This window comes from Chinchilla lanigera, unplaced genomic scaffold, assembly GCF_000276665.1.
Source record: "Chinchilla lanigera isolate Chin_1 unplaced genomic scaffold, ChiLan1.0 scaffold00019, whole genome shotgun sequence".
In the NCBI taxonomy this organism is placed as follows: Eukaryota; Metazoa; Chordata; class Mammalia; order Rodentia; family Chinchillidae; genus Chinchilla; species Chinchilla lanigera.
In genome coordinates, this window is record NW_004955420.1 from 8,392,575 (window position 1) to 8,419,714 (window position 27,140).

The window sequence follows — 27,140 nt, forward strand, 5'->3', positions numbered from 1 at the left end:
TGCCTTATTTTTAGTAAGAAAATTTTTCATTTTTTGACACCAAACCTTCCAATTGCCTAGATTAGTATTTCAGTAATCACTTTTATCGTGATTTATTTCCCTCTGTTGCTTTACATAAGTTCTTTGGTAAATAGAACAGTGTGCATTTAAATTTGATAATTCTGTCATTTTAATGAACATTTAATTTTTCTAGTCTAAAGAAAGACCCCTTTATTTTAAATATTATAAGATTAGATTTATTAATCCTAAGTATTTTTCTCTAAACTGAGATGTTGTTTTTATATCTTACCGTTCATTTGATTATATCCTATATTCAAAAAACAATTTTTAAAGAAATCTGAGAGAATTTAGAAATCATGGAACAATATGTCCTTTTTTAGTTGACAGTTTTTTACTCATTGTACAGCATGAAACAAATTCAAACTCTTCAGTGTGGTTTTATTATCTGGCCCCTACCTATTTTTTACCCCTCCTTCTTTGTCACATACCCTACCTGTTCCCATGCCCTTTAGACTCACGTAATTAAAAAATAAAAGCTGGTATTGCTGGTAACAGTCTGCCTTCTTTTATGGTTGGTGGAAGTGCAGTGCACATTCCCTCTTGTGGCCATCTCATCTAGCCGTCCTACAACCAAGCCACTTCCTCTCCTTATGAAATCCCTTCTAGCCAGGCCTGCTGGTAAATGTCGTAATCCTAGCACTGGAGAGGCTGAAGCAGGAGGATCACCATGAATTTGAGGCCATCCTGGGCTGTGTAGTGAGTTCAAAGCCAGCCTGAACTGCATAGTGGGACCCTGTCTCAAAAAAAAAAAAAAAGAAAACCATCTTCTGTTCCATATTGATGTAGTGAAATGCCTCGCTGAAACCTCCTCTCACCTTTTTAGACTTTTTCATAATTCATTGTATTAAAACAGTTATCACATGGTTGAAGTTGTTCCCCAGTAAACTATACGTCTCTTGACAGCAAAGGGAAAGTACCCTAGTTAGCCTACAACCCAACATAAGTGGATATGTCTCAAAACAGAGAAAGGAAGCAGTAACAAGGGATTCCTAGCATCTAAGCTGTAGACAGCCATACCATTTCAATAAGAATCTCAGGAACCAGCATTTGAGCCCCTCTGTCTTGTTCCAGGCTTGAGTGTGAGCTTGGCATGACTACTGCTACCATCACATGTCCACACTAGAAACTGGCACTGCTCTGTGGAGCTCCTTACTTGCTTACCTTTCTTGGTAAAAGAAGCCAAACTCCTTTTTCCTATCTCTACCTGATGTCAGGCATGGATAATTCATCATACCTTGAAAAGATAATGTCGATAGTACTTAACAGGTTTGTTAATAATATTTAACGTTTACTGAGTGTTGTGTGCTGATCTCTTGACTTAAACCTTTTTCATGTGTTGCCTCGTAATGACCCAGTGAAGTAGATACTTAGTATACCAGTTTTAAAACTGGGGAAAATATGAGGTTCAGTGGATGAACTAAACTGCCCAGTATCATACAACTGTTAACCAAGGTACCTGCAATTTGAATCTAGTGAAATTTTAGAGCCTGCTTTCTTATATACCACTACAGTTATGCCACTATTATATGCATGACCATAGCTGTAGAATAAATAGCATCATGATTATAGTACACTTTTTAAAGTCATGTAGACCTGGGGTGAAAATACATTTTCTTGTGTCAAGTAACTTCACTTCTCTGATCTTTGCTTTTCTCGTATGTAAAATGATAGTTCTTACACCCAAAAGTGTCGTTGCATGCCTAAGTGCATGGTGCATACTAATTAGTAAAATGTTAACTCCATTTGCCCTTTGTACACTTCCTTATATGAGCTCTGGGATAATGGTTTATATGGACCAAGATCTGGCACGAGAAGTAGGCAAATAACCATTAGAGAGTATCTTGTCTTTTGTATAGTACCTACCTTCCAGAATCTACAAGTGTTTTATGGCTGTGATCACATTTATTCTCTTTATGAAAAGGGTGTTCTTAAATATTTAATAATTACATTAGTCACTTCCTATAGTAGAATAAGGAATAAAATCAATAGTTTGTCTACTATAGTAGACTTATGTTTCATTCTTAGGGAACATGTGAGACTCTTGGGTTATTTATTAAATAAAATAGTTTCCCCAATAGTTTTATAAAATAAACTTCTTAGCAGCATTCAATAAAGAAAACTGTAAACACAGGTGCCGTTTTGGAATGGCTTATGGTTTTGGTGTTGTTTTTATTTGAACTATTTTATCCAGGAAGATAATCATTTAAAAAGGAGTCATTTGGCATTCTCTCTTGCATTCTTCAAATTTTTTGATGTTTTTAAAAGCTTAGTTTAAGTCACTTCTCTTAATTATGCAGACAGATTCATCTGTATGGTCTTTTCACTAGTCAGTGAATTTTTTTAAGTACCGGAAATACAATTTTAATTTCAGTGGATCACTTTTGTAAGTTCGAAGAGTATTTTTGACTATCAAAAAATAATTATTTTATATTTCATTGCTTTCCAGTTAATTTCTGTTTACAAAAGTGAGGCTAAATATTTTAATATGCCTCACCTCTTTCATATAAATTTTAAATTTTTAAAAATTTTAATTAGTATGTGTTTGCAGTACATAATGATTGTATTTATCGTGGAGAGTTGGTACATGTATATAACACATCTTAAGATTTTTACATCCTCCCCCCATCTCTTTGTCCCCTTCCCTTTTGCAAAAGATCTATCTCCCTGTTTCCTATTATCTATCTTTTATTTTCCTCTTAAATCTATTTATAATTTGACTTTTTAGTAGAAGAGAAACCTTGTTATGTTTAAGCTTGTGAATAACTTTGAAGGATCATAACTACTTGTCTGCCCCACTCAAGCATCTGGGCAAATTCCACCCCACTGCTGTCTTTAGGTCACACTAGCTGTGAGGTGGAAGATGCATTCTAGGGGACAAACCACAGTGCAAGACCACTTAGGCCTTGGCAGTGTTACCCTGACAAAAGTGATAATGAAGGAATATAGACAAATTAAGGACTTAGTTCATTGTTAAGTTCAATATAGATGCATGGGATAGAGAATTCAGGAGTGGCAGGTTTCTGGATTAAGTATGTCGTGGTGCTCGCTTCTTTTGTTGAATTGCTGCTTAACCCTGAAGGATTTGGTGTATGTGTCACCTTCTATGGGATACCTTCCTACCCCAACTTTTACTGAGTTAGATGGCCATACTATGCTCTTTTATAGAATGCGGCCCTTTGACATGATAGCGTTTATCCAGTTTTGTAACTGGGAATTTATTTGCCCCACATACAGCCTAAGCAGTTCCTCACACTCTGAACCTACCTGGTGAGGGCAAGGACCACCTCTTATTCTTCATTATATACCCAGCTCCAAGCCTGGTCTTAGAGACAGTATATTTGGTAAATAAACTTAGCTGTTGTTTATAATACCTGGTAGAGTATTCAAATACAGTAGTTTGTCTAGGCCTTTTTTTTGGGGGGGGGTTCATTTCTCTAGCTTAACTTAGTTTTTTATTTCAATCTTTTGGAATCTCGCTTTCCTTTTGTTTTGTGGTACTCTCACATTTTAACTTACTGAGTGAAAGAAAGTATCAGCATAAATAGCAAGAAATAGAATTTGGTTATGTGGATTTTGATAGTGTCTTCAAAAAAAATCCCAAGGTTGTTGAAGTCTAAAAAAATTAAAGGCCTTCAGAATAATAGCACTTAATTTTTTAAAAAAAAATCTTACAAGTTCTTGATATAGGTGGTTGGTGTGTTGTACTTCAGAAGCATATTGGGTCCCATTTATGTATAGAATATTTCATTTCAGTTAAAGGTATTAGAACTGGATTCATTGATAAAGTATATGCATCTCTGCAGGTTCACCACCAGGCTTCAAGGAAATGCATTGACATACTAGATATATATTGTGAATATACCGAAGTTGTACTTTAATATACCTAAATTGTACAGAATGGCCTAAAATATTGCAAGTTTGCACTCGTGGGGAAAACAGCAACACAAAAGTAGAAGAGAGAGTGTTAAGCAGACAGGGACAGGGTGGGCAGCACGGTGTAGAAATGATCAGGGTATGCTACATATGTGTACAGATATGCCAAAATGAAATCCATTATTTTTAGTCTATATAGTTAATATAGGGAGGGAGGGTAGGCTGGCCTTGTGATTTCTCATTACTACAGGTTGAGGATAAGAAGTAAGAAAGGAAAAGGATTTGATTTCTGTAGGTTTTATTAGCTCTAAACTGAGTAATGAACCTGTGACCTAAGATCCTTTCTGGACCAAATCTATTGGTTCAGGAATTTGAGTTTGAATTGCACCTTTTCATTCTCATAGCCTCAGCTTTTTGATGAGATCTTAGAAAATGTACTCAAATATGTTTTTAATGACTTTATTTTAATTAAATACAAATAGCTTTCGTAATCTGTGCTAAAATCAATTATTTTTACTATAATTTAAGGCAATAATCTTGATTAAAATATTTAAGATTAATCATTATCCTATACAAACTATGGGAAATAAACTTTTACATTTAGCATTGCCATAAATGTATTCTTTTATAGTTTTTTCACTTTTAAAAGATGTTTTTCTTTTTTCATTTAGGTTACTGCTTTGGAGCAGCCATAAATCTAATTACTTAAAGTAGTTCTATGTGTAAAACTTGCAAAGGATCAGAACAATGCCTCCACGACCATCATCAGGTGAACTGTGGGGCATCCACTTGATGCCCCCCAGAATCCTAGTGGAATGTTTACTACCAAATGGAATGATCGTGACTCTAGAGTGCCTCCGTGAGGCTACATTAATAACTATAAAGCACGAACTATTTAAGGAAGCAAGAAAATACCCTCTCCATCAACTTCTTCAAGATGAATCTTCTTACATTTTCGTAAGTGTTACCCAAGAAGCAGAAAGGGAAGAATTTTTTGATGAAACAAGACGACTTTGTGACCTTCGGCTTTTCCAACCCTTTTTAAAAGTAATTGAACCAGTAGGCAACCGTGAAGAAAAGATCCTTAATCGAGAAATCGGTAAGATATACATTTTTAGCTAAATGTTTTTTCATCCTATTCTAAAAAACAAATAACTACAAAGCTTAACTGTTGTCTCATTATTGAAATATTTTTGCCTGAACCAATACCTTTGCAATATTAAATAGCTTTCTTAGTAAAATATCTTCATAAATCTAGTGTCTTTGGCTGTTGAGTGTGAAACTTATTTTTATTGCCCTGATACTGTATAAGCTCTTCTTTAAGAAATAACCATATGTGGGCAGACTTAGATTTGTTATATCTCAGTTTTGTTTTATTATTCTGTAAAAAAAATTGATATGGATAGCAATACAATATGTTGATTTTTATATACACACACACGCGCGCGCACACACACACATATATAGATACTTTAGACCTTACTACATGTATTCATTAGAGTTTTTTTAACCTAGGAAAACTTCTTGCCTCTATTGTGACCTTCCACATCTATACATTTCCTTGTTGCTAAGAAACATGTCCATACATGCGTGTAATAGAATAATTCATTCTTTATATAATGTTCTCAAGGTTTTGTTATCGGCATGCCAGTTTGTGAATTTGATATGGTTAAAGATCCAGAAGTACAGGACTTCCGAAGAAATATTCTGAATGTTTGTAAAGAAGCTGTGGACCTTAGGGATCTCAATTCACCTCATAGTAGAGCAATGTATGTCTATCCTCCAAATGTAGAATCTTCACCAGAACTGCCAAAGCACATATACAATAAATTAGATAAAGGTAAGAAAGTTGTCAGTGTACTATAATTGTTACTATAGTGACCAGTTCTTCCTTTATTTTTGTTTGTATTTTTACAGTTTTTTTTTGTCTTAGCTAGATGATAAGCTTTTTGAAAACAGAGGTTGCCTACTGACAAGATTTGGTTGATTACTGAGTATACAATTTGTGTACAATAAATACTAATGAAATGAATTGTGTGTAGATAGTGCTGATCCCTTGGATTTTTATCCCAATAAAACTGAAGAACTTTGAGTTTGAAAGTCAGTCTTTTTAATGATGCTAAGAATCAGAGCTGCTTATCTTTTTATAAATAAAAGCAAGTATAAGAAGAAGCATTTATATGTTCTTATACATACAAAGAAAAATTTTTCTTAATATTAGATATAACTCCTATCATAATGAGTCATGGATATACTAAACATTTAATGTACTGATTCCTAGAATTACATGAGAATGGATAACTGTATTGTTTTGGAAATAAATGATATATTAGGTAAATACTTCTAATTTGAACTTTTAGACTAGGTTGACTCTCACATGGTATTCAATATAAAGTTCTACCAGAACAGTATTAAGATATATTTGTTACATACATAATATTCTTAGTAGTTTAATGCGGTATAATATATGTTCTTTTGAAATTCTACTGTAGTAAACATTTTAAAATGGGAATATTCTTTCCACTTTTCTCCATTTTTTATGAAAAATTTCCCACATATAAGGAAGTTGAACTCTGAACGTAGTGCACCTGGTTTTAATCTTTCCATTTTCACATTTTTGTGGGGTTATAGGTATGGTCTCCTGACTTAATTAATCTTAACAACAAAAAATTGGAAGGTCTGTTTCCTCTTTCCTCCTCATCTTCTGAAACTTTTATTCCCATCTTTTCCATCATTTTGATTGAGCATCTTTAAGCCTTCATTGATTCTTTCTCTATTTCCCGTAGTGTTTTACATTAGGCACTGCTGACTCTTTGAAACCACCTTGAGCCGTGAAATATGTCATACAGTTTAAAATGGAAATTAGCTTGGTCTCAGGTACTTGTAACCCACTAACCCCAGTTTTATGTGCTTTGACATAAGACCAAGGAGAATTTAGGCATGGTCTGGCAACTATATCAGTGAAATTTTCCAGTTTCTTCCAGATATTTACTTATATTTAATTAGGTTGATTAGAAATCATTTCTGATTATGATTAAATAATGGATAGTGTATACTTCTTGAAATTTGTCTCTTGAAAAATGAAATAGACACGATGATTACATAACTATGTTTTCCTATTACAGGACAAATAATTGTGGTGATTTGGGTAATAGTTTCTCCAAATAATGACAAGCAGAAGTATACTTTGAAAATCAACCATGACTGTGTGCCAGAACAAGTAATTGCTGAAGCAATCAGGAAAAAAACTCGAAGTATGTTGCTATCCTCTGAACAACTAAAACTCTGTGTTTTAGAATATCAGGGCAAGTATATTTTAAAAGTGTGTGGATGTGATGAATACTTCCTAGAAAAATATCCCCTGAGTCAGTATAAGGTGAGTAACAAGTTTCAAGAATGTTAATTTCAAATTTTAAAAGTAATCACAGGACCCGATAGCTATATTTTTAGGACATAGTTTTGAAAATTAAATAATGAACATAGGCAAATAAAATTTACAAGTTTTTTTTTTACTGTAATTATGTAATTTTAGATACTGAAAATGTTGGTAATTGTACAATATCAAAATATGGAGTATTTCATGAATTTAATTCTCTTCCAAACAGTGGCATAGGAATGGGTGTAAAGTAAACATATCAAAAAATCTATGATCTGCTGTGAAGATGTACTGTTAATGCTTCCCTGTTATCTTTTTCTATTCATTAAATACCTACGGGAAAGAACTCTTGGAGGTATTGAGTACAGTGCCGGGACAAAGCAAGGTCCTGGCCTTCAGGTTGTTCATGGTCCAGTAGGGCTCATAGAAGAGACCATCGGCTATTATAATATGAATAAAGTAGCATTTATATTTAAAAATCTCTATTCTGACATTTCAGAGTTCAGCTCAGTGTAATACTTTATGAATATTTTGATAAATCTGAGTCTGCCTGATTATTTTTAAAAAAACAAGTGTCTCTCAGGAAATGTTTAGACAGGAGAGCAAGTAGGCCCGCAGTATGTCAGAGGCTTACTAAATAACCCTGCTTTCCTGTTACAATGAGTATCCTTTTTCGGGGTGGGGGGGCAGTTAAGAATAGAACTGTACTGTCCAAAGCTTATTTTTTTTAACATATAGAATTTATATCAAGTACTTGGTTGATCTGTGCTATAACCTAACTCCTAAATTTCACTATTTTAAATGTTACAAGAAACTACTCAGAAATATGGTGTCTATAATGTTTGTCTTCTTTATCATCTTTACAGATTAATATGTGCATTCTCATAATACTCTTACATGTTGCTTTTAAAATGAAAAACTTTACAGGAAATGGCTTATTCCCTTCCTGCTTCATCTCTTACAGTATATAAGAAGCTGTATAATGCTTGGGAGGATGCCCAATTTGATGCTCATGGCTAAAGAAAGCCTTTACTCTCAGCTGCCGATGGACTGTTTTACAATGCCATCCTATTCCAGACGCATCTCTACAGCAACCCCATATATGAATGGAGAAACATCTACAAAATCCCTTTGGGTTATAAATAGTGCACTCAGAATAAAAATTCTTTGTGCAACTTATGTAAATGTAAATATTCGAGACATTGATAAGGTAAGGCCAAATGTTGGTGCATATTCTTCTATAGAAATCATTTTACATAAACCTTTTTATTGAGGTGGATACTAGTCTGTTGACCTGTAGTATGTTTTCAGATGAATAGAAAAAATTTAGTCTCAATATACAAATATGTGATGAATTCTATTTGTTTCTATCTGCCTTAGCTTTTACTTAGCTTTCAGTCTTTTGTAATTCTAATATCCATTAAGTTTTTAGAACTAAAAGTTTTGTAGAATTCATTGGACAGCAAAACCTGGTCTAATCTAAAGTGAGTCTTTTATACTCTTGTTTCTCTTCAGATCATATAAATCTTTCGCCTTTCTAAAGTGAGTCTTTTTGATAGTCTGTTAATTCCAGTTAATTGGGCACTGTTCTAGCTGTTAAAGGCTTTACGTCATACCTAGTATACACAGTATACCAACTTGTCTCTCTTTTTTCCACAGCCTTTCTTTGTTTCTTCAGTTGTAATTTTTTTAATTGTTACTTTTAGTGGTACATGTTTACTGTGCATAATGATTGCATCCCTCACGTGGAGCTGGTACATGTGCATAACACATCTTAATTCTTTTCATCCCCTTCCCTCAATTTTCTTCCCCCTCCATCTCTTGGTCCACTTTGGGGATTGTTTTGTTTTGTTTTGTTTTGTTTTGTTTTGTTTTGTTTTGTTTTGTTTTGAGACAGGGTCTTCCTGTGTAGTTTAGGCCGGCCTTGAACTCACTTTGTAGCCCAGGCTGGCCTCGAATTCATAGCGATCCTCCTGCCTCAGCCTCCCAAGTGCTGCAATTACAAGTGTGTGCCACCATGCATACTATACTTTGGTTTTTTGAGACAGTCTCAGTATGTAGTTGAGTATGGCCTCAAACTCATGGCAGTCCTCCTGCCTCAGCCTCCTAAGAGCTGAGATTACAGACATGTGTCCTCACACCCAACTCAGTTTATCTTTCTAAACATATGAAAAGCTGAATTATGTACCTAGCTTGAAGGGCTCATAGGCCTGTATTAATTAGTGGCCTGATAGCCTATCGTTATTAATAGTTGAAGGCAGTAGCAAATTTTGGTGAGAAATCTTTGTCAGTATTAGTTTATTAAATATGTGAAGAAAAGTAGAAAAATTGTATCTAAATAAAAATTTTTATTGGTTGTCTTGTTCATATTACTTACATTATTTTGTTGTCTGATACTTGGTTCTAAGTATGTGTATATTTGTATGAATGTACATTCTGTATACACTTTTTTTTTTTTAGATCTATGTTCGAACGGGTATCTACCACGGAGGAGAGCCCTTATGTGACAATGTGAACACTCAAAGAGTACCTTGTTCCAATCCTAGGTACGGCAGTATTTGGATATATTTCCAAAGATCTTATTAATAATTAGGAATGTGAACTGTAAATGTTTTATATCATCAGTTTTATGCAAATTATATAAATTACCAGACATTTACATATAGAACATAAGGAGTTTTTGTTAAATAATTATCGATCACTTTATTGGTACTAAAATCTTATCCAGAAGAGTTTTCTGATTATCCCCATTATTTAAAGGAGAGAACAGAATATGCTTATTATATAGATGGCTCCCCGCTTTAGATTAAAAAGCTAGCATATTGTTTTCTTAGCCCCATTTCTCTTTATGTGAAGAAGTAAGAGTTGTCAAACAATACCAGAGCCAAACTACCCTGGTGGTTTCCTTCAAATCACTCTCAGAATCCTTACTCATGGTATTCAGTTTTTCAAAGGGTCTTTGGAAAAAATCAATTTTGTAAGGGGAGAGGAAAGCATTGTGAGCATTTTAAATCATTATTGCATAGACATAATAAAAAAAATCTAATGCAGTGTAAGTCACACGCCTGCTGTCCTTCAGTTTCTTTGAGTCTCTAGAGTTTTTGAGGAAAAAGAGTCTACCCCTGGATATAATAGCAGTGATATTGTAAGGAAACTCAACTTAGTCCTGAAGATTGAAGATAAACAATATAAAATAGCACAGGAGGTAACTAATGAATTCTCCAGAAGTAAACACACAACAAACGTAGACTGACTTCTAGGAGAATAAAGAGAAGGTTCCCATTTTTGATGGATTGCTAGAGATGATCATCCTGTAGAGCCCAGGTAAAGTTCAAAGAGATGGTAGCCTTCTCTGCAGAGGAAGAGAAATAGTTCCTTATCCTACCTGAACTACTGCAGGTCAGAAAGTACATCATTCAGGCTAGAAGTTATGCTATGACAATAAATAACCCCAGGATCTTTCTCAGTTTTTTCTAAAGCAGCACTTTATTTCCTAGTCATACTGATAGTCTGTCACAAACTGAGTGGACTGATTGTGGAAGGAACAGAAAAATACTTTGAGGAAATAACGGCTAGAAATTTTGCAAATTTGGTGAAAACTACAAGCGTATCATTCCAAGGAGTTCAACAAACTCCAAGCAAAGACCCCTTAAATGAAATTAGGTGCATTTAGAAGAAAAAAAATTTAAAGAGGATTTAAAGAGGAAAAAAAATTGTAAAACAAGATAGTAGCAGAGTAACAATGGTTACTACATTGTGTATTGTTGTCTTTAAATTAGTTACTAAGAGTACAAGATACCAGCATTTAATTGTCCAAACACTATTAGCACAAACCTTTCTTTTCGATGAACTAAGACAAATTAGTAGTATAATTATCTTAACTTTTATATATATGTGTTTGTGTGTATATATATAAATATGTATTTGTTTACTTTTCCCTTCCTCTTTTCTCCATTCCCCCATCCAAGTTTCTCTTTGCTTTTTTTTTTTTTTTTACCAGGAATCAAACTCAGGACCTTGTGTTTGCCAGGCAGGCACCTGTGCCGCTGAGCTAACTCCCCAGCCCTCTCTTTCCTTTTGAAGTTTCTTACCATTTTACAGTATCAGTTGTACATTTTGGATCTTATTTACTCTTTCAGCTTCTCACACCAGTGAGACAATATGATATTTATACACGTGCATCTGGTTTATTTCACTTACGAGTGTGGTCTCAAGTTGTATTCATTTGCCTGTAAAAGTCTCCAGTTTAAAGACTACATCTTTTTATCCATTCCTCAGTTGACGGGGAATTGGGTTGTTTCCAGGATCTAGCTATTGCAAATTGTGCTGCTATAAACTTGGGTGCACATATATCACTATGGTACAGTGTTTTTAATTCTTCAGGAAAGACTCAGAAGGGGAATAGCTGGATCAAATGAGACCTCTAATCCTAGTTTTTTGAGGAGTCTCCACACTGATTTTCACAGTGGTTGTACCAGTCTTCACTCCCACCAATACCGGAGAAGGGTTACTTATTCCCCACAGCCCCTCCAGCGTTTATTATTGGTTGATTTCAGGATGCTAGCCATTCTTTCTGGAGTGAGATGGAATCTCAGTGTTGTTTTAATTGGCATTTCTCAAATGATCAATGATGTTGAACATTTTTTCATATATGTATTTAGTGTTTGTATGTCTTCATCTGAGAAGTGTGTATTCATCTCAAATGCCCATTTTTGGATTGGGTCTTTAAATTTGGGAAGTCTGATTGTTTTCAAGCTCTTTGTATGTTCTCAGTAGTAATCCTTTGTCTGAGGAACAGCTGGCAGACATTTTTTCTGACATTGTGGTTTGTCCCTTCACTCTGTTGGTTTTTCTTACTGTGCAAAACTTTGTAATGAGATCCCAGTTGTTGGTTCTTTGTGATAGTTCCTGTGCAGTTGGGGTTGTATTCATAAAGTCATTGCCTACACCAGTGTCTTCAAAAGTTTTCCCTAATCTGTCTTCCAGTAGATTTAATGTTTCTGTTTTAATATCTAGGTCTTCGAGCCTTTTCAAATTTAGTTTTAGTGCATGGTGAAAGATATGGGTCCAGTTTTAATCATTAGCACGTGCAGAGCCAGTTTTTCCAGCACCATTTATTAAAGATGCTCTCTTCCAGTGAATGTTTGGCATCTTTGTCAAAGATAAGGTGGCTAAGTATGTCTGGAGTTGTTTCTGCATCTTCTCATCTGTTCCATTGATCTTTGGGTCTAATTTTTTTGCCAGTACCACACTGTTTTTTATCGCAGTAGCAGCTTCATAGTATAATTTCAAGTCAGGGATTGTGAGGCCCCCTGCTTTGCCTTTATTGCCGAGAATTGCCTTTGCTATTCTAGATCTATTCTGGTTCGAAATGACTTTTAGGATTGTTAAAAAGGACTATATTTGATTATGTTCAAGAATTCCTTCATCTAAAAGATGAAGTCCCTATGGAAGTAGTGTGAGGATTTAAGTAAATTTTTAAATTTTTCTATATTTACAAAAATAAAATTAGAGATAAATAAATATGAAGTTATTAGGAAGATAGAAAAGTAAAATTTGAAAACTCTTGAATGAGGTATTTTGGTCTAAATCTGTGCTTTCCTTACACTAGAAAAATTACAGTTTTATCATAAATGTACCAGTACCTCAGGCAGGTATGGTGACATATACCTGTAGTCCAAGCTACTTCAAAGGCTGAGGCAGAAGGATTACAAGTGTCAGGTCAGCCTAGAGATCTCATTGAGACCCTCCCTTAAAAAAAAAAAAGCACCTCAAAAGGGCTGCTGATATACCAGTATCTCTCAGAATTAAAATCAATTTGGAGTGTGTATGTATCCATGTGTGTATGTGTCCATTTCTTGAAAAAAAAACTTGATTTGTGTGTTTGTGCATGCATGTGCATGCTGAATGGATGGATTTAGAGTGAAAGCAAATCATACTTTGTTTTATTAGTATAGTGCTAGATTCATAGGGAATAGTTCTCTTTGTGTGTATATAGAATACTTCCCATTATTTTGTGAGCAATTCTAGAGATTTAGAAATGTCTTAGATAAATTTAAGTAGATGTACCTTTAATTTTTTTTTTTTTTTTAAAAACAACTGCAGGCTTACTAATTCCAACAATTTCCTCCTCCTAGATTTCTATAATAGCATTTTTTTCCTTTAGAATTGTTGCCAAATTCTTCCACTTTAAATAGAAGTCTTTTTACTATAAATGGATGATACTTTTCAGTCTTTGTTTAAGCAAAGATATTAGATAAATAAAACTTATTTTATAAAGTCTGTCCATTAGTTTGACTAATCAAAAATAAAATTTCTGTATCTTAAAACTTGTTTTATTTGTACTTTAAGGATAAATTAAAATTATGAAGAAGCCATATGTTAGTTGGCTTTCCCATTGCTGGACAGAATACCCTGACCCACAGCTTAAAGGAAGAGGGCCTTACAGGGCTCATAGTTTCAGAGGGTTTAGTCCATGGTCAGCTAGCTTCAAGCAGCAACACCATGGCTGAAGGACATAGCATAACAGAGCTGCCCAGATCACCATGGCCAGAAGGCAGAGCAGGGAAACCAGGCCAGAGGAATGGTTCAGGGGCCAGATGTAGTACTCAAGTTCATACTTCACTGACCCATGCAGACATACCCAGAAGTAATAATCCCTTAGGTAATTCCCGAGCCAATCAGCTTGACAGTTAAGGTTAACCATCACAAGCCAAGTGAAAAATTTTCAAGTTAATAGTATGTAACACCTGAACTTTTACTCTTGTTCAAGGCATTGTTTTAATCATTTTACATAAGTTTTAATCCCTTTACTTATGTCATTTAATCTTATGAGAAAGAAACAACCTTCTCAGGGTAGGTAACTATTTTAGTCCCACTTCACCAAGGTGATGAAAAACAATATAAGGCAACACAACACACTTAGTGACATAGTGGGAACAAGATTCAACTCGAAGCAGTCATTCTGAATCCATTGTTGTATGCTTTACCCATTGTTTTATAATGTTGAGAGGGGAAAAAGCTACTTACTGTACATGACTCTTTACAAACATGTCCTTCACATACGTACATGATTTCATCTGTAACATCCTGTAAGTTGAGGGAATTTATAAAACTTCAAATAAATTTTAATCATATTACTTTTTTTATAATATTTTATTCTTCCTTTAATTTTGTTACTTCTTATGAAGTAGTTATTTTAAAATTCAAGTACGTACATTCTTCCTATAGATCTTTTATTTTCATACTGATTTATTTGGATTAGTGAATTATCCTGAATAAAACTATATTATGTATAGAAGTAATTTAATCAAATTAAGGAATTATAATTTTATCTTGTATAATTTTCCTTTTCTGTTTAACTTTTTATGACGGCAACTCTTAGTTTTTTTGTTTAGTGAGGTATAGCGCATATGCATGTAAAAAGCAAACAAATCATAATTGTTCAGTTCAGTGAATTATCACAAAGTGAATATTCATGTAGCCAGTATACCAGTCAAAAAATAAAACATTTACCAGCGTCTAAAAGCCTACCCTTATGTTCATTACCAATCTGACAACATTTTTTCCTACCTAGAGGTAGCCACTACCCTGATTTATATAATTTTGGGCTAGTATTGCCCATTTTAAATTTTATATAACTGGACTCAAAGAATAGGCATTTTTTATGACTAAACTATTTTGCTGACCATGTTTGTAGGATTTCATCCATTATGTTAGTAACTTGTTCATTTTTATTGCTGTGTAATGTTCCATTATATAAATATATGTACTATAATTTACCTGTTCTGCTCTTGGACATTTGATTATTTGTAGTTTGAGGATATTATAAATAATTTTGCTATTAGTGTTCTACACACAAATATACACATTTCTGTGATTTTATTCCTAGAGATGAAGCTGGATCATAAGACATTTATATATTCACTTTTAATAGATTGTGCTTTCTGATTTGACTCTAACAAATTATACCCCCACTTTTAGTGTATGAGCTTCACTATTACTACAAAATATTCTTACCACCCTTAGTATCATTAGACGTTTCAGTTTCAGCCATTCTTATGTGTAGTGACAGCTTCATGAGATTTTAATTTTCATTGTCTATATGAAAATAACATAGCCTAGTTTTTCATATTTATTGGTCATTTCAGTATGAGCTCTTAAAGTGCCTGTCCCAGTCAATTACTTGCCTGTTTTTCATTTCTTGATAATTTATAGAAGTCGCTTTTATACTCTGGGCAAAGCTCTTTTCCCCTCTTATTTTGGTAAGTTCTTTTTTTTTTATAATTTTGCATAGGTGGAATGAATGGCTGAATTATGATATATACATTCCTGATCTTCCTCGTGCTGCTCGACTTTGCCTTTCCATTTGCTCTGTTAAAGGCCGAAAGGGTGCTAAAGAGGTAAAGTATTTCAGGAGGAGCAATTATGACCACCGCCAAAATCTCTTAATTACACCTCTGATTGAGTGTTCTCACAGATAATAGGTCAGACCTGTTACAGCTTTTAATAAATAAAAACATGACAGAAGACTATCTTAGAAGAACTTGAGTATTAGGTCCTAAATAATAGTGAGTGTTATGTCCCAAATAATAATGAGTAATGATGAGTGTTATGAGTAATGATGAGTATAATACTCATAATGATGAGTATGTCCCAAATGCAAAAAATGACTGCATAACAGTGATTGAATGCAAATATGTATTGTACCTCTTTTGTTTCACATTTTCTATTTATAATTAAAATATATCTAATTTCAAATAGAAAAAGGCAAGAAAGTGCTTAAATCTTGAGAAATGGCTTTTGGTAGATTTTATATCCCAGTTATTATAGAGACAGTTGTTGAATTCTCCTTTCTAGGAAAAAAGTGTTTTGAAATGCATTTTATAATTTAATCCCTAGATTAGTGAACATTTTTCTTTGCTTTTTAAGGAGCATTGTCCATTGGCCTGGGGAAATATAAACTTGTTTGATTACACAGACACTCTAGTATCTGGGAAAATGGCTTTGAATCTTTGGCCGGTACCTCATGGATTAGAAGACTTGCTGAACCCTATTGGTGTTACTGGGTCAAATCCAAATAAAGTAAGCTTTTTATTATCATAATTTTTTTTTCTTTTTTAATGACAGTCAGCTACAACATATATATTAACTTTTCTTCCATCTCTTAGGAAACTCCATGCTTAGAGTTGGAGTTTGATTGGTTCAGCAGTGTGGTAAAGTTTCCAGATATGTCAGTGATTGAAGAGCATGCAAATTGGTCTGTATCCCGAGAAGCAGGATTTAGTTATTCACATGCAGGACTGGTAAGGAAAGTCGCTGAGTTTCTGAAGTATCAGTTTTAATCTGTATGCAGACAAAGTTTTGTGTATTTTAGTTATAGTGGCTTAAGTATGAGGATAAAATTTTCTGTGTGCTAATACTTTGCGTGCAGCTGTTTCTTCTTGGCTTATTTGGAGCCCTAGCTTGTCTGCATTCATATCAGTATTTATTGAATGCCAGCTATATGTAAAACACTAAGAGAAGTACTCGATAATGAAGTGTGAAGTAAATAAATCTCCACTGACGATTCAGTCTAATGGTGAAAGCAGACATAAAACAGACATAAGCAGAAACATAAGGTTGTAAATCATGAAAGTGCCATGAAGGAAGAGACAGTAGTGCAATTAAAAAAAAACAACTAACTGGGAGAGGGCAGTTTTGCAGGGCGTGGGCTAATACATGATTGGGTCTGGGAAAACCGTCCCTGAGATGGTAACCTTGCAGTGGAGACTGAAGTATAAATGTGGTGTTAATTGAGCCGTGGTGTAGAGGAAATAGCAGTTTTCGCTATATTTGATCTAGTTATCCAGTATTGTCCTTAACTTCAGAACCATAACATAACTGGGTTCAAAGACCATTAATTGTCCCTTACGTCTCACGGACAAATTGGTGGGTTAAAGATAGACCAGCCAATGAATATTGGGCCAAGAGGTCTTCAAGTACGCCTATCCCAGGCAGGTAATAGCAGCACCAAGAAGCACCGTAGAATACTGCACTGAGGAACTTTCAGTTTATAGCCCAGCAAGAAATTTGCCCATTGCTTTTGTAAATTGAATAATGTAACATTTTCCTGCATATACAATGTAAAAGGTATGAGTTTCTTTTTTGAGTAATAGTGGCTCTTTGTAAGTTTTGATATTTTATGACCTATAGTCTTTCTTAGAATTCCTTATTCCTTATTCACTAGTTACTGCTAATTATGCTTTAAAAAAATACTAAATAACATGAAGATATAAAAGTATATAATAGCCTAGAAGGATGATACGACAGTGAAATAAATCATCACTATTACATAATCAGTTTTCTTATTTCATTGCTTGGTGACTTGCAACATCTTTCTAGGGGTATAAAAGCAGTCTGAAACACCATCTTCATAGGTTTTTCTCCCCTTTGGGGTTTTTTTAGGCTTTCAGTGAGCTGAATTTTTCACTTTATACCCATAACATGGGCAAACTATATAGGTATAAATACCTGTAATTATATAGGTATACCTATATACCTAAAAAGAAGCAAATTATAGAGGAAGATATAATACAGTTACTAGATAAATCATAGTAGGAATACAGAGATGGATAGTAAGACTCCAAAGCGGTGTTTCTCCATTCTAGGCCAAACAGTTCTTTGTTGGAGGAGATGCCCAGCACACTGCAGGCTAGTTCAGCAGCCTCCCTGGCCTCTACCCTGGTAAACACCAGGACCATCACCACACCAAGCGGTGCCAGTCAGAAATGTCTTTAGACATTACCAGGGTCCCTAGGACCTAAAAGGGAAAATCACCCCAACTGAGAACTGCTGCTCTGTACTCTAATGATGATGATGAAATTTATCATGTAAATGAAATGCCAGATACTATCCTATGTGAGTTTTCTCAAACTAATGATAACAGTGAATGAGCAACACATTTCTGAGGACAAATAAGAAATTTGATACTCAAATTCAGTTAGTAATTCAGTGCGAGTACTTTACTCTGATAAGATTTTATGACAAGAACTTGAGTTGTGTTTTACAGTGTTCTTCCAATCTTTAATGATGCTACACACCAATATTTACTTTTATTTACACTTCTGAATGGGTAAATACAGAAGGTAGGTGTGTACAAAAAGTGACCAGAATGAAAAGGGTGATACAGAAATTTTTAAAACTCCATGGATTAGGGGGCTGGGGATTTAGCTCAGCGGCAAAGCGCCTGCCTGGCAAGCGCAAGCTCGTGAGTTCGGTTCCCGGTACCGGAGGAAAAAAAAAAAAACCTCCATGGATTAATCATTCTGTTTGGTGTTTATGAGTATAAAAAATGGAAATTTGCAATTACTGAGTAAAGAAAATAGCCCATCTTTAAAATTATGGGCCATCAGTTTTTCAAAAGTGTTCCATTTTCAATGTAGTTTACAGTTTGACAGTGATGTATTTCAAAACAAGGACAATATGAATAAAAATTTGGTTTTACTATGTCTCAATTCTTTTAAAGTATCTAACAAAATTGTATTTCATCATTACTTTATCTTTCCATAAATTATTTTGTATCAAAAATAAGTAAATAGGGGCTGGGGATTTAGCTCAGCACCTGCCTGGCAAGTGCAAAGTCGTGAGTTCGGTTCCCGGTACCGGAGAAAAACCAAAAAAAATAAATAAATAAATAATAGTACAGTCTGTTGGACCCAGATGACAAACAGTAATGGCTCCTTTTCCTGTAAATGTGGGGTGAAGCATTTATTACCTCTTGGCCAGACTTTGGAGTGGCTTCTAACTGTCCCCTCTTCTTCCATCGAGCAACCAGAATAATCTTTCAGAAAGAAATCAGATTCATCCTTTAAATAGCTCTCACTGCAAGTAAAATTGAACCTTTCTAGCCTGACGGCCAATCTCACCTGTACTAACTTCTCCTTCTCCCATCTCTCCCTTCTTCAGCACTGGACACTGGGCCAGTTGACTCCCTTCCTTCTCTCCTGTCAGGTCCAGCTTGTTCTTCCGTGGGGCTTTTGCACTGTTTCCTCCATCTGGATTTGTCTGTCCGTGATCTTACTGTGGACCACTTCTTGTCATTGAGATACAAATTAGGCATTAGATGCTCAGAGGGTCTCTAATATTTTTCTTTCTTATTTGATTTCCCTCTAGAAAGGAGGCTGTGTCAGTGCAGGGTCTTTTACTGTTTTATAACTCCAACAACAAGACTAGGAGAAGGAAAACAGTACACATTTAACAAATTTTGAGTAAATATGTGCAAGTAGTATTTCTTCATGCCTTTGAATAAACTAACTGTATAAAAGTCCAGTCACGCCGGGCATGGTGGCACACGCCTGTTATCCCAGGACTCGGGAGGCTGAGGCAGGAGTATCATTGTGAGTTTGAGGCCAGCCTGGGCTGCCAAGTGAGCTCAAGGCCAGCCTGAACTGCATAGCAATACTCTTGTCTCAAAAAAAAGCCAAAAAATAAATAAATAAAAGTCCAGTTGTGTGGCTGTTTTCATTTGTAACTTTAGAAATGGCTGGCAATATTTTTTTGTATAATGTTAATATGCATTTATACCTGCTCATTCTCCAGTTAATCTAAGTATATTTAAAGGGAATAGATACATGACTTGGAATTAAACAGAAGGTTGCATTACTATCTTTTAAATTTGTTTATAGTATTCAGAGTACAGGGTACAGTGTTTTAGTGGGGTATTCCATCCCCTTTTTTCTCCTACCTGTTCTTACTTTTAAATTTGAAAGCCTCACAGCAGTTAGAAGTTGAATTCAAGCAAGAAACATAAAAGTTTAAATTTTTATTTTGTTACTTTACTGTTTCTCATTCTTTTGTACCAGAAATCCTACTAGCAGGTTAGTTAACAGGATACTAGGAAGGGGTCTCATCAGAAGGAAGAGGAAGTGACTCACTGCCGTCCTCTGGTATCCCAGTCTGGCCTTCTCCCTGATTTCACTTTGGCAGTTACTGTTCTGACTGTGGTTGGTAGTAATATTAACCATGTATATGATCAGATTTGTTCTGCAAATATGTACTTAAATTGGTTTTTCTGTATCCCTAAAAATGAAGTTTTAAGATGAGAGTATTTTATAACAGTTAATAAGCAATGTAAAGTTTGTTGAAAATTAATCTAGGGAAAGATGTGTATGACAAAGAAACCCACGTAAGATATTACTTTACTTTACAGAGTAACAGACTAGCTAGAGACAATGAATTAAGAGAAAATGACAAAGAACAGCTCCGAGCAATTTGTACACGAGACCCTCTGTCTGAAATCACTGAGCAAGAGAAAGATTTTCTGTGGAGTCACAGGTTTGTGTTAATATGGAGATTCTTGTTTTTTATTATAGAAGAAAGGACTGACTTTGGTTGAACATGCCATGTTTCTACCATGCCTAATATGGTAAATAAAGCATAATTTACATGATTTTGTACTGACTTTTTAAAAACTATGTATATAGATTAATATTTCTAGAAAGATGTGCTCCATTGATACTTATTTTACTCATTGAAAGCTTGTAATATTTCATTTTTCCCCAGTAATAGGGATTGAACCCAGGGCCTTGAGACTGAGCTATAGTCCCAGCCATATTTTTTATTTTGTTTTTGTTTTGTTTTTTGTCTTTTTGAGATAGGGTCTCACTATGCAGTTCAGGCTGACCTTGAGCTTACTTTGTAGCCCAGGCTAGTCTCGAACTCGAAGCAATCCTCCTACCTCAGCCTCCCAAGTTCTGGGATTACAAGCACACGCCACCATGCCCAGCTCATATTTTTTATTTTGTTTTGGAACAAGAGTCTGGCTCAGTTCCCCAAGCTAGGTTCGAATTTGCAGTCCTGTTGCCTCACCCTCCCAAAGTGCTGGGATTATAGGTGTGTATCACCACACCCACTTTTTCCATGTTTTTATTGACACTGGGGATTGAATTTTAAAGTAGTTGGCATGCTAATCACTCACCCACTATTACTCTAAGCCCTGAAGGCTTTTAAAAACTCTCTTAGGACTTTTTAAGGATTTTTAAAAATAAAATTCAAGGAAAAAACTTCATGTAATTCTAGACCAATTAGGTATTTCATTGGTCTTAAATATTATAATTTTCTGGAATTGTCTTCCATTTTTCTGTTTTTCTTAAACTTCCTCAGAATAATACTGTAATGCCTGTTTTCACGTAGGCAAAAATTGTCTCGCTACTTGTAACTACTTGGTATATTTAACAAAGCAGTTTCAATACATTTGTGCAGAAAATTGTTAAAACATGTTTTGTCCAGTAACCTCAGCAGAAATCATGGCTCTGGGTTCCAGTTGCATAACAGTCTGAGCAATCTAAAGAGTGGTATAATGTATATTCATAATTTCTCTTAATTGTCAACTAAATTTAAGCATTTTTTCTCCACTTGGATTTCCTTTTATTTTCTTTGCCATATATACTTACTAAGTACATATGTAGATAATACACAGATATATTATTAAGTACTGATTTGTTTTTATTTTTAAAAAGGCTGGTAATGCTAAAAAAAAAACTTTAGAACTTCTGAAAGAATGCATAAAGAGTTAGACCTCTAGGTCTTTTGAATAACATGAAAGTACTTTTTTTCTTTTGTCTTTTCCAACAGACACTATTGTGTAACTATCCCTGAAATTCTACCCAAATTGCTTCTGTCCGTTAAATGGAATTCTAGAGATGAAGTAGCTCAGGTAAATGCATGGCTCATATTCCTTAAAAGACATTGCACTAAACTAGTATGTCACCCAAATTGTTTTCTATCAGAAAATGTTCATAAATTTAAAAGGTGGAATAGACTGCTAATTATGGTAACGTGATAGAAAAAAATGTCATTCACATCCTTTCTACAGATAAAACTCATTAGTACTGTAGATATTAAGGCAGGTTTTTTAAATCTTAACTAATTTTAAAATCAGAAGTAAAAAATCAACTAGTGTGTTCATTCACAACTGACCTTGCTTTGTAAATACGATTTTTTTTCTTTCTCATACACAGATGTACTGCTTAGTAAAAGACTGGCCCCCAATCAAACCTGAGCAAGCAATGGAGCTTCTGGACTGTAATTACCCAGACCCAATGGTTCGAGGTTTTGCTGTTCGATGCTTGGAAAAATACTTGACAGATGACAAACTTTCTCAGTACCTAATCCAGCTAGTACAGGTAAAATAATGTAAAACAGAAAGTAATACTTCATTCCAAATATATGTAGTTTCCAGGTTACTTTACTAACTTCAGCAGTTGTATGATTTTTTAAAAAAAAATCCATTTTATTACCAATAGTATATACTTTGTAATTTTTTCTTTAAATGCAGCCATGCAGAAATGGATGCTAATTTATTTGAGTTTTTGTTCTTTTAATTAATCAGGTCCTAAAATATGAGCAATACTTGGATAATCTGCTTGTGAGATTTTTACTCAAGAAAGCATTAACAAATCAAAGGATTGGACACTTTTTCTTTTGGCATTTAAAGTAAGTCAAATTATCTCCCCCACTCAATTCTTTATATATATATGTATACACACACACACGCACACACACACACACACACACTGTATATCACTTGCTTTCTTAATAAATGTACAAACAGCTGGGTGTTGTGGCACATGCCTGTAATCCCAGCACTCAGGAAGCTGAGGCAGGAGGATCGTTGCGAGTTCAAGACCAGCCTGGGCTACAGAGTGAGCTCAAGGCCAGCCTGACCTACACAGTGAGACCCTGTCTCAAAAAGACAAAATAAATAATGTACAAATATGTATTACATGCTTTTAGTTTGGCTGAAATAGATTTCCATATTGAAAATATATTGTAGCCAAGCATGGTGGCGCAGTTTAGTAAGCCTAGCACTTGGGAGGCTGAGGCAGGCAGATAACCACAAGTTTAAGGGCAGCCTGAACAGCATAGTGAGACCCTGAAAAACCGTGTGTGTGTGTGTGTGTGTGTGTGTGTGTGTATCTATATATAGATATAGATAGCCAGTGATGAACTGCTCTGTTTTTCTCTTTGAAATGAAATACGAAGTAAAAGTCAAAACTGAATTTTAACACCTATAACGCCAGCACTCAGAAAGCTGAAATGGGGGATCTCCAAGAGTTCGAGGCCAACCTGGGCTACATAGTGAATTCAAGGCCAGCCGGAGTTACATAGCGAGACCCTGTCTCAAAAGCAAACAGAAAATAACCCTGAGTTTTATATATGAATGAGAGCGGAAAGAAATATTTTTAAAGGTTTGATACGACTTTAAACTAAGTAAAAATGTTTTAGGTGCAAATTAATGTCACCATAGGTCTCATTGTATTTATAGATTAAAATGTCCAATATAAATAAAAATCTTAACCTTGGAATTGAGAAGCAAATAAGCCAATTAAGAATAAGAATATTTTATAGAATGAGGTATATTTGATACATTTAAAGATCATAAACCATGTACTTTTAATATATTTAGAAATGGATTGTGTCTAATAGTTTTTAAATTTTAACATTACAAATAAATGACCTAGAAGTTAGATATAAGATAAATTTAGAGATAGCACAGTATGAACATGTGTGTCAGGGAGTATCCATTAAGCTGTTTGCTCCCTCCTTGTATATTTTACTGTTTCTCTGTCCAGTTTCCCTTTTTCATATTTATACCTTATACTGTCAGTGAATAAAAGCATAGTTAGAAAAAATTAGTTGTCTGTTAAATTTACATGTCCATGAACTACCTCATTTGCTTTCTTCTAAATGGTAGGTTTTAAATCATTTTATTCTTGGTATGATTGTAACATTTATTGGATTTTTAAAATAGATGTTCTCATTTTCTTTAAAAAGATTGTATAAACACACATACATGTTTATGTAGGTGTATATTTCTGTCTGCATGTGCATACATGTATCTGTTTAAATCTTGCCCTGTTCTTTTAGATCTGAGATGCACAATAAAACAGTTAGTCAAAGATTCGGCCTGCTTCTGGAGTCCTATTGTCGGGCCTGTGGGATGTATCTGAAGCACCTGAATAGGCAAGTTGAGGCTATGGAAAAGCTCATTAACTTAACTGACATTCTGAAACAGGAGAAGAAGGATGAGACGCAAAAGGTGTGTGTCTGTTCGTTTGTGCGACTCTTCTCATTGCAGTGGGACAGGGTTGTTTCAGAGCCCAGTATTTATGCAGATTGTGGTTCTTGGATTCAGACAGATTACGAGTTGGAACCAGGTTCCACTGGCTTCCAGTGCAGCTATATAATGTCACATACATTGTTGCGCTCTTAGGATTCATTTTCCTTACCTGTAAAGATGACAGTAGTATTTTGACAATGCAGTTGTTGCGAGAACTAAATTATATGAACTGTGTGAAGTACCTAGCATAATCCCTAGAGTGTGAGAGGTGCCCGGTAAATATAAGTATCTGTACGTTCCTTTTTTTCTTTTTATAGAGCTCTTAAGCATTTAAAATGATTCTTTCCTTATTCATTATCTTAGTAATGACCCTGAAAAAAAGTGGAAAGAGATGAGCTTTTACATTTTTAAGTTCAAAATGGACTCAAAGCCCCTCAGTAAACGTGTCACACACTGTAATCATCTGCATTCTAGCCAAGCAGTATGAAATATAGTTTTTTCAAGACTTTTTCCCCATTCCCTTCCCTTGTTCAGTCTGATCTACCAGTCCTAAATTCAGCATACTCTAGAGTGAAAAGGAAGACCGTTTCTCACCCCAATGAAATGGGAGGGAAGAAATGCCAGTTTAGTAGTGAGTACTCCAAGGGCAGGAAACAGAAACTGCCAGCACTGAAGGGATTTTCCCATCATCTTCATTAATACTACTCAAAGGAAAAACCAACTTCAAAAGAAAACTGCTCTATTAATCTAAAAAAAAGTTGTTCCATTAATCTTAATATCATACAGTATGTGAATTGGTTTCATTGAAGTTGTGGTAAACAAATTCAAATATAGAATACTAGAAAAAAGTACTATTACTGATGCTGGAATTAATGGGTAAGAGGGCACTAGGCTGCTTCAAAAGAATAAAACTTATTACATTTGTAGTGTGAGCTAAGAAAAAAGAAATTAGGTATTAAATATATTTGTAAACAGGTGTGTATTTTGTGTAGTTTTTTCTATCACAGATTAGCTATGATAAAATGGCTTAATTAGCAACATGAAATTCATTACTTATGTCATTGTTGGTTTAAATGAGATTGTGATAAGGAACACAAAGGCAATTACTTTGAGTGATTTTGTATTTTATCATCATAATGATAAAGTGAAGCACTATGCTGACATTACAGTTGACAGTGATGAAAAAGTACCTTCACATGAGGAAGAGCTGCCTGGTCAGTGATGACTAGATTTCCTAGCTATTAACTTACATGAGTAAGACAAAGAAAGCTTCATTATAAAAAACTGTAGCATGAAAATTAATTTACTATGTATACCTAGTTTCTAACTTCTTTTTTTTAATACCACATTTTATACTTTTAATAGACTGAAGTTTCCTGTAATGAAATGCCAGCTGCTGCTTCGCAGCTCAGCAGTCTGCTCTCTGGCTTGAGTTCATTAGAAAGGGGTATTTGGCCATGCGTGGCAGCGCCCATTTGTAATCCCAGCATTGGGGAGGCTGAGGCAGGAGGGTCATCATGAGTTTGAGGCCAGCCTGGGCTGCATAGTGAGTTCAAGGCTTGCATGAACTTAATGGTGAGAGACCCTGTTGCAAAAGGAACTTCTTTGTGGCTGCAAATGAGAGACAGTATGATATCAGTGTAGCAAATATTTTTATATTTGTTTTCCCAACAGCTTCTTTTAGCCTTGTTATACCTTTTTTGCTCAACAGAGAGCATGCATAAGATGTTTTATGCAAAGCCGGGAAGCAAAAATATTAAACTAAGATAATATGGTCTCTTTAGTTTTTCCTGTAGAACAAGGATGAGCAATTGTTTCTTAAAGGGCTAAATGTAAATATTTTAGATTTTGTAGGCCATGTGGTCTTCACTATTCACCTCTGCTGTCTAGTGTGAAAGCAGCCAATATGTGATGAATAGGCATGGCTGTATTCTAAGGCAACTTGATTTACAGAAACTGACAGCTGACCTGCAAGCCAGGGTTCACCATCACTGGTCTAGAGACAGAGCATTGCTTCTGTCAACAGTCTTCTCACAGGAAGGTCCCTGCTGCCACTTCCTCTCTCTCTGCACTGGGCTGCTCTGTCTCATACAAGCCTCCTCCTTAGAACACAGCCAGTTCAAGGTGTGGTGCAGAGACTATGCAGCACTGAGTTTTCAGTGTGTAAGAGATTAGCAGTTAATGAAGTCGGTTTCTAACTTTGATTATGCCTTTTTATCAGGTACAGATGAAGTTTTTAGTTGAGCAAATGAGGCAACCAGATTTCATGGATGCACTGCAGGGTTTTCTGTCTCCTCTAAACCCTGCTCATCAGCTGGGAAATCTCAGGTAAGGTACTTTCTTAGAAGCTTTATTGTTATATTTTGAAGTACTTTGCTGTATAGAATCTTTTGAAGAATCGAAACATCCTGTATGATAGTCCAATTATCTGTGCTTCCCTTTCCCACTCTCCTACCGTGCAAAATAGGAATCAGAAAGGGTCTTAAATTAGAAATGCAAGCTGGGCGTGGTGGCGCATGCCTGTAATCCCAGCACTCGGGAGGCTGAGGCAGGAGGATCGTTGTGAGTTCGAGACCAGCCTGAGCTACAAAGTGAACTCAAGGCCAGCCTAAACTGCACAGCAAGACCCTGCCTCAAAAAAGACAAAAAAAAAAAAAAAAAATTAGAAATGCATTTATTCAGATTGAGTTTTTATTACTTTAATAAGGGTTTAAAACCTTCACTGGGTGG

General features: G+C 35.0%; 1 protein-coding gene across 1 annotated transcript in view; it reads left to right on the forward strand.

Annotated features, from left to right (window-relative positions):
* Positions 1 to 27,140, forward strand: part of Pik3ca (phosphatidylinositol-4,5-bisphosphate 3-kinase, catalytic subunit alpha) — a gene marked incomplete in the record, with an annotated part of 71,610 nt that overhangs the window by 37,160 nt on the left and 7,310 nt on the right. Inside the window, 14 exon segments of the mRNA XM_013513381.1 lie at positions 4,605 to 5,032; positions 5,564 to 5,773; positions 7,059 to 7,309; positions 8,274 to 8,519; positions 9,770 to 9,855; positions 15,606 to 15,711; positions 16,241 to 16,393; positions 16,480 to 16,614; positions 20,499 to 20,623; positions 21,923 to 22,004; positions 22,309 to 22,473; positions 22,680 to 22,783; positions 24,218 to 24,389; positions 26,632 to 26,738. Of these exon segments, the coding sequence (XP_013368835.1) occupies positions 4,681 to 5,032; positions 5,564 to 5,773; positions 7,059 to 7,309; positions 8,274 to 8,519; positions 9,770 to 9,855; positions 15,606 to 15,711; positions 16,241 to 16,393; positions 16,480 to 16,614; positions 20,499 to 20,623; positions 21,923 to 22,004; positions 22,309 to 22,473; positions 22,680 to 22,783; positions 24,218 to 24,389; positions 26,632 to 26,738 (2,294 nt within the window).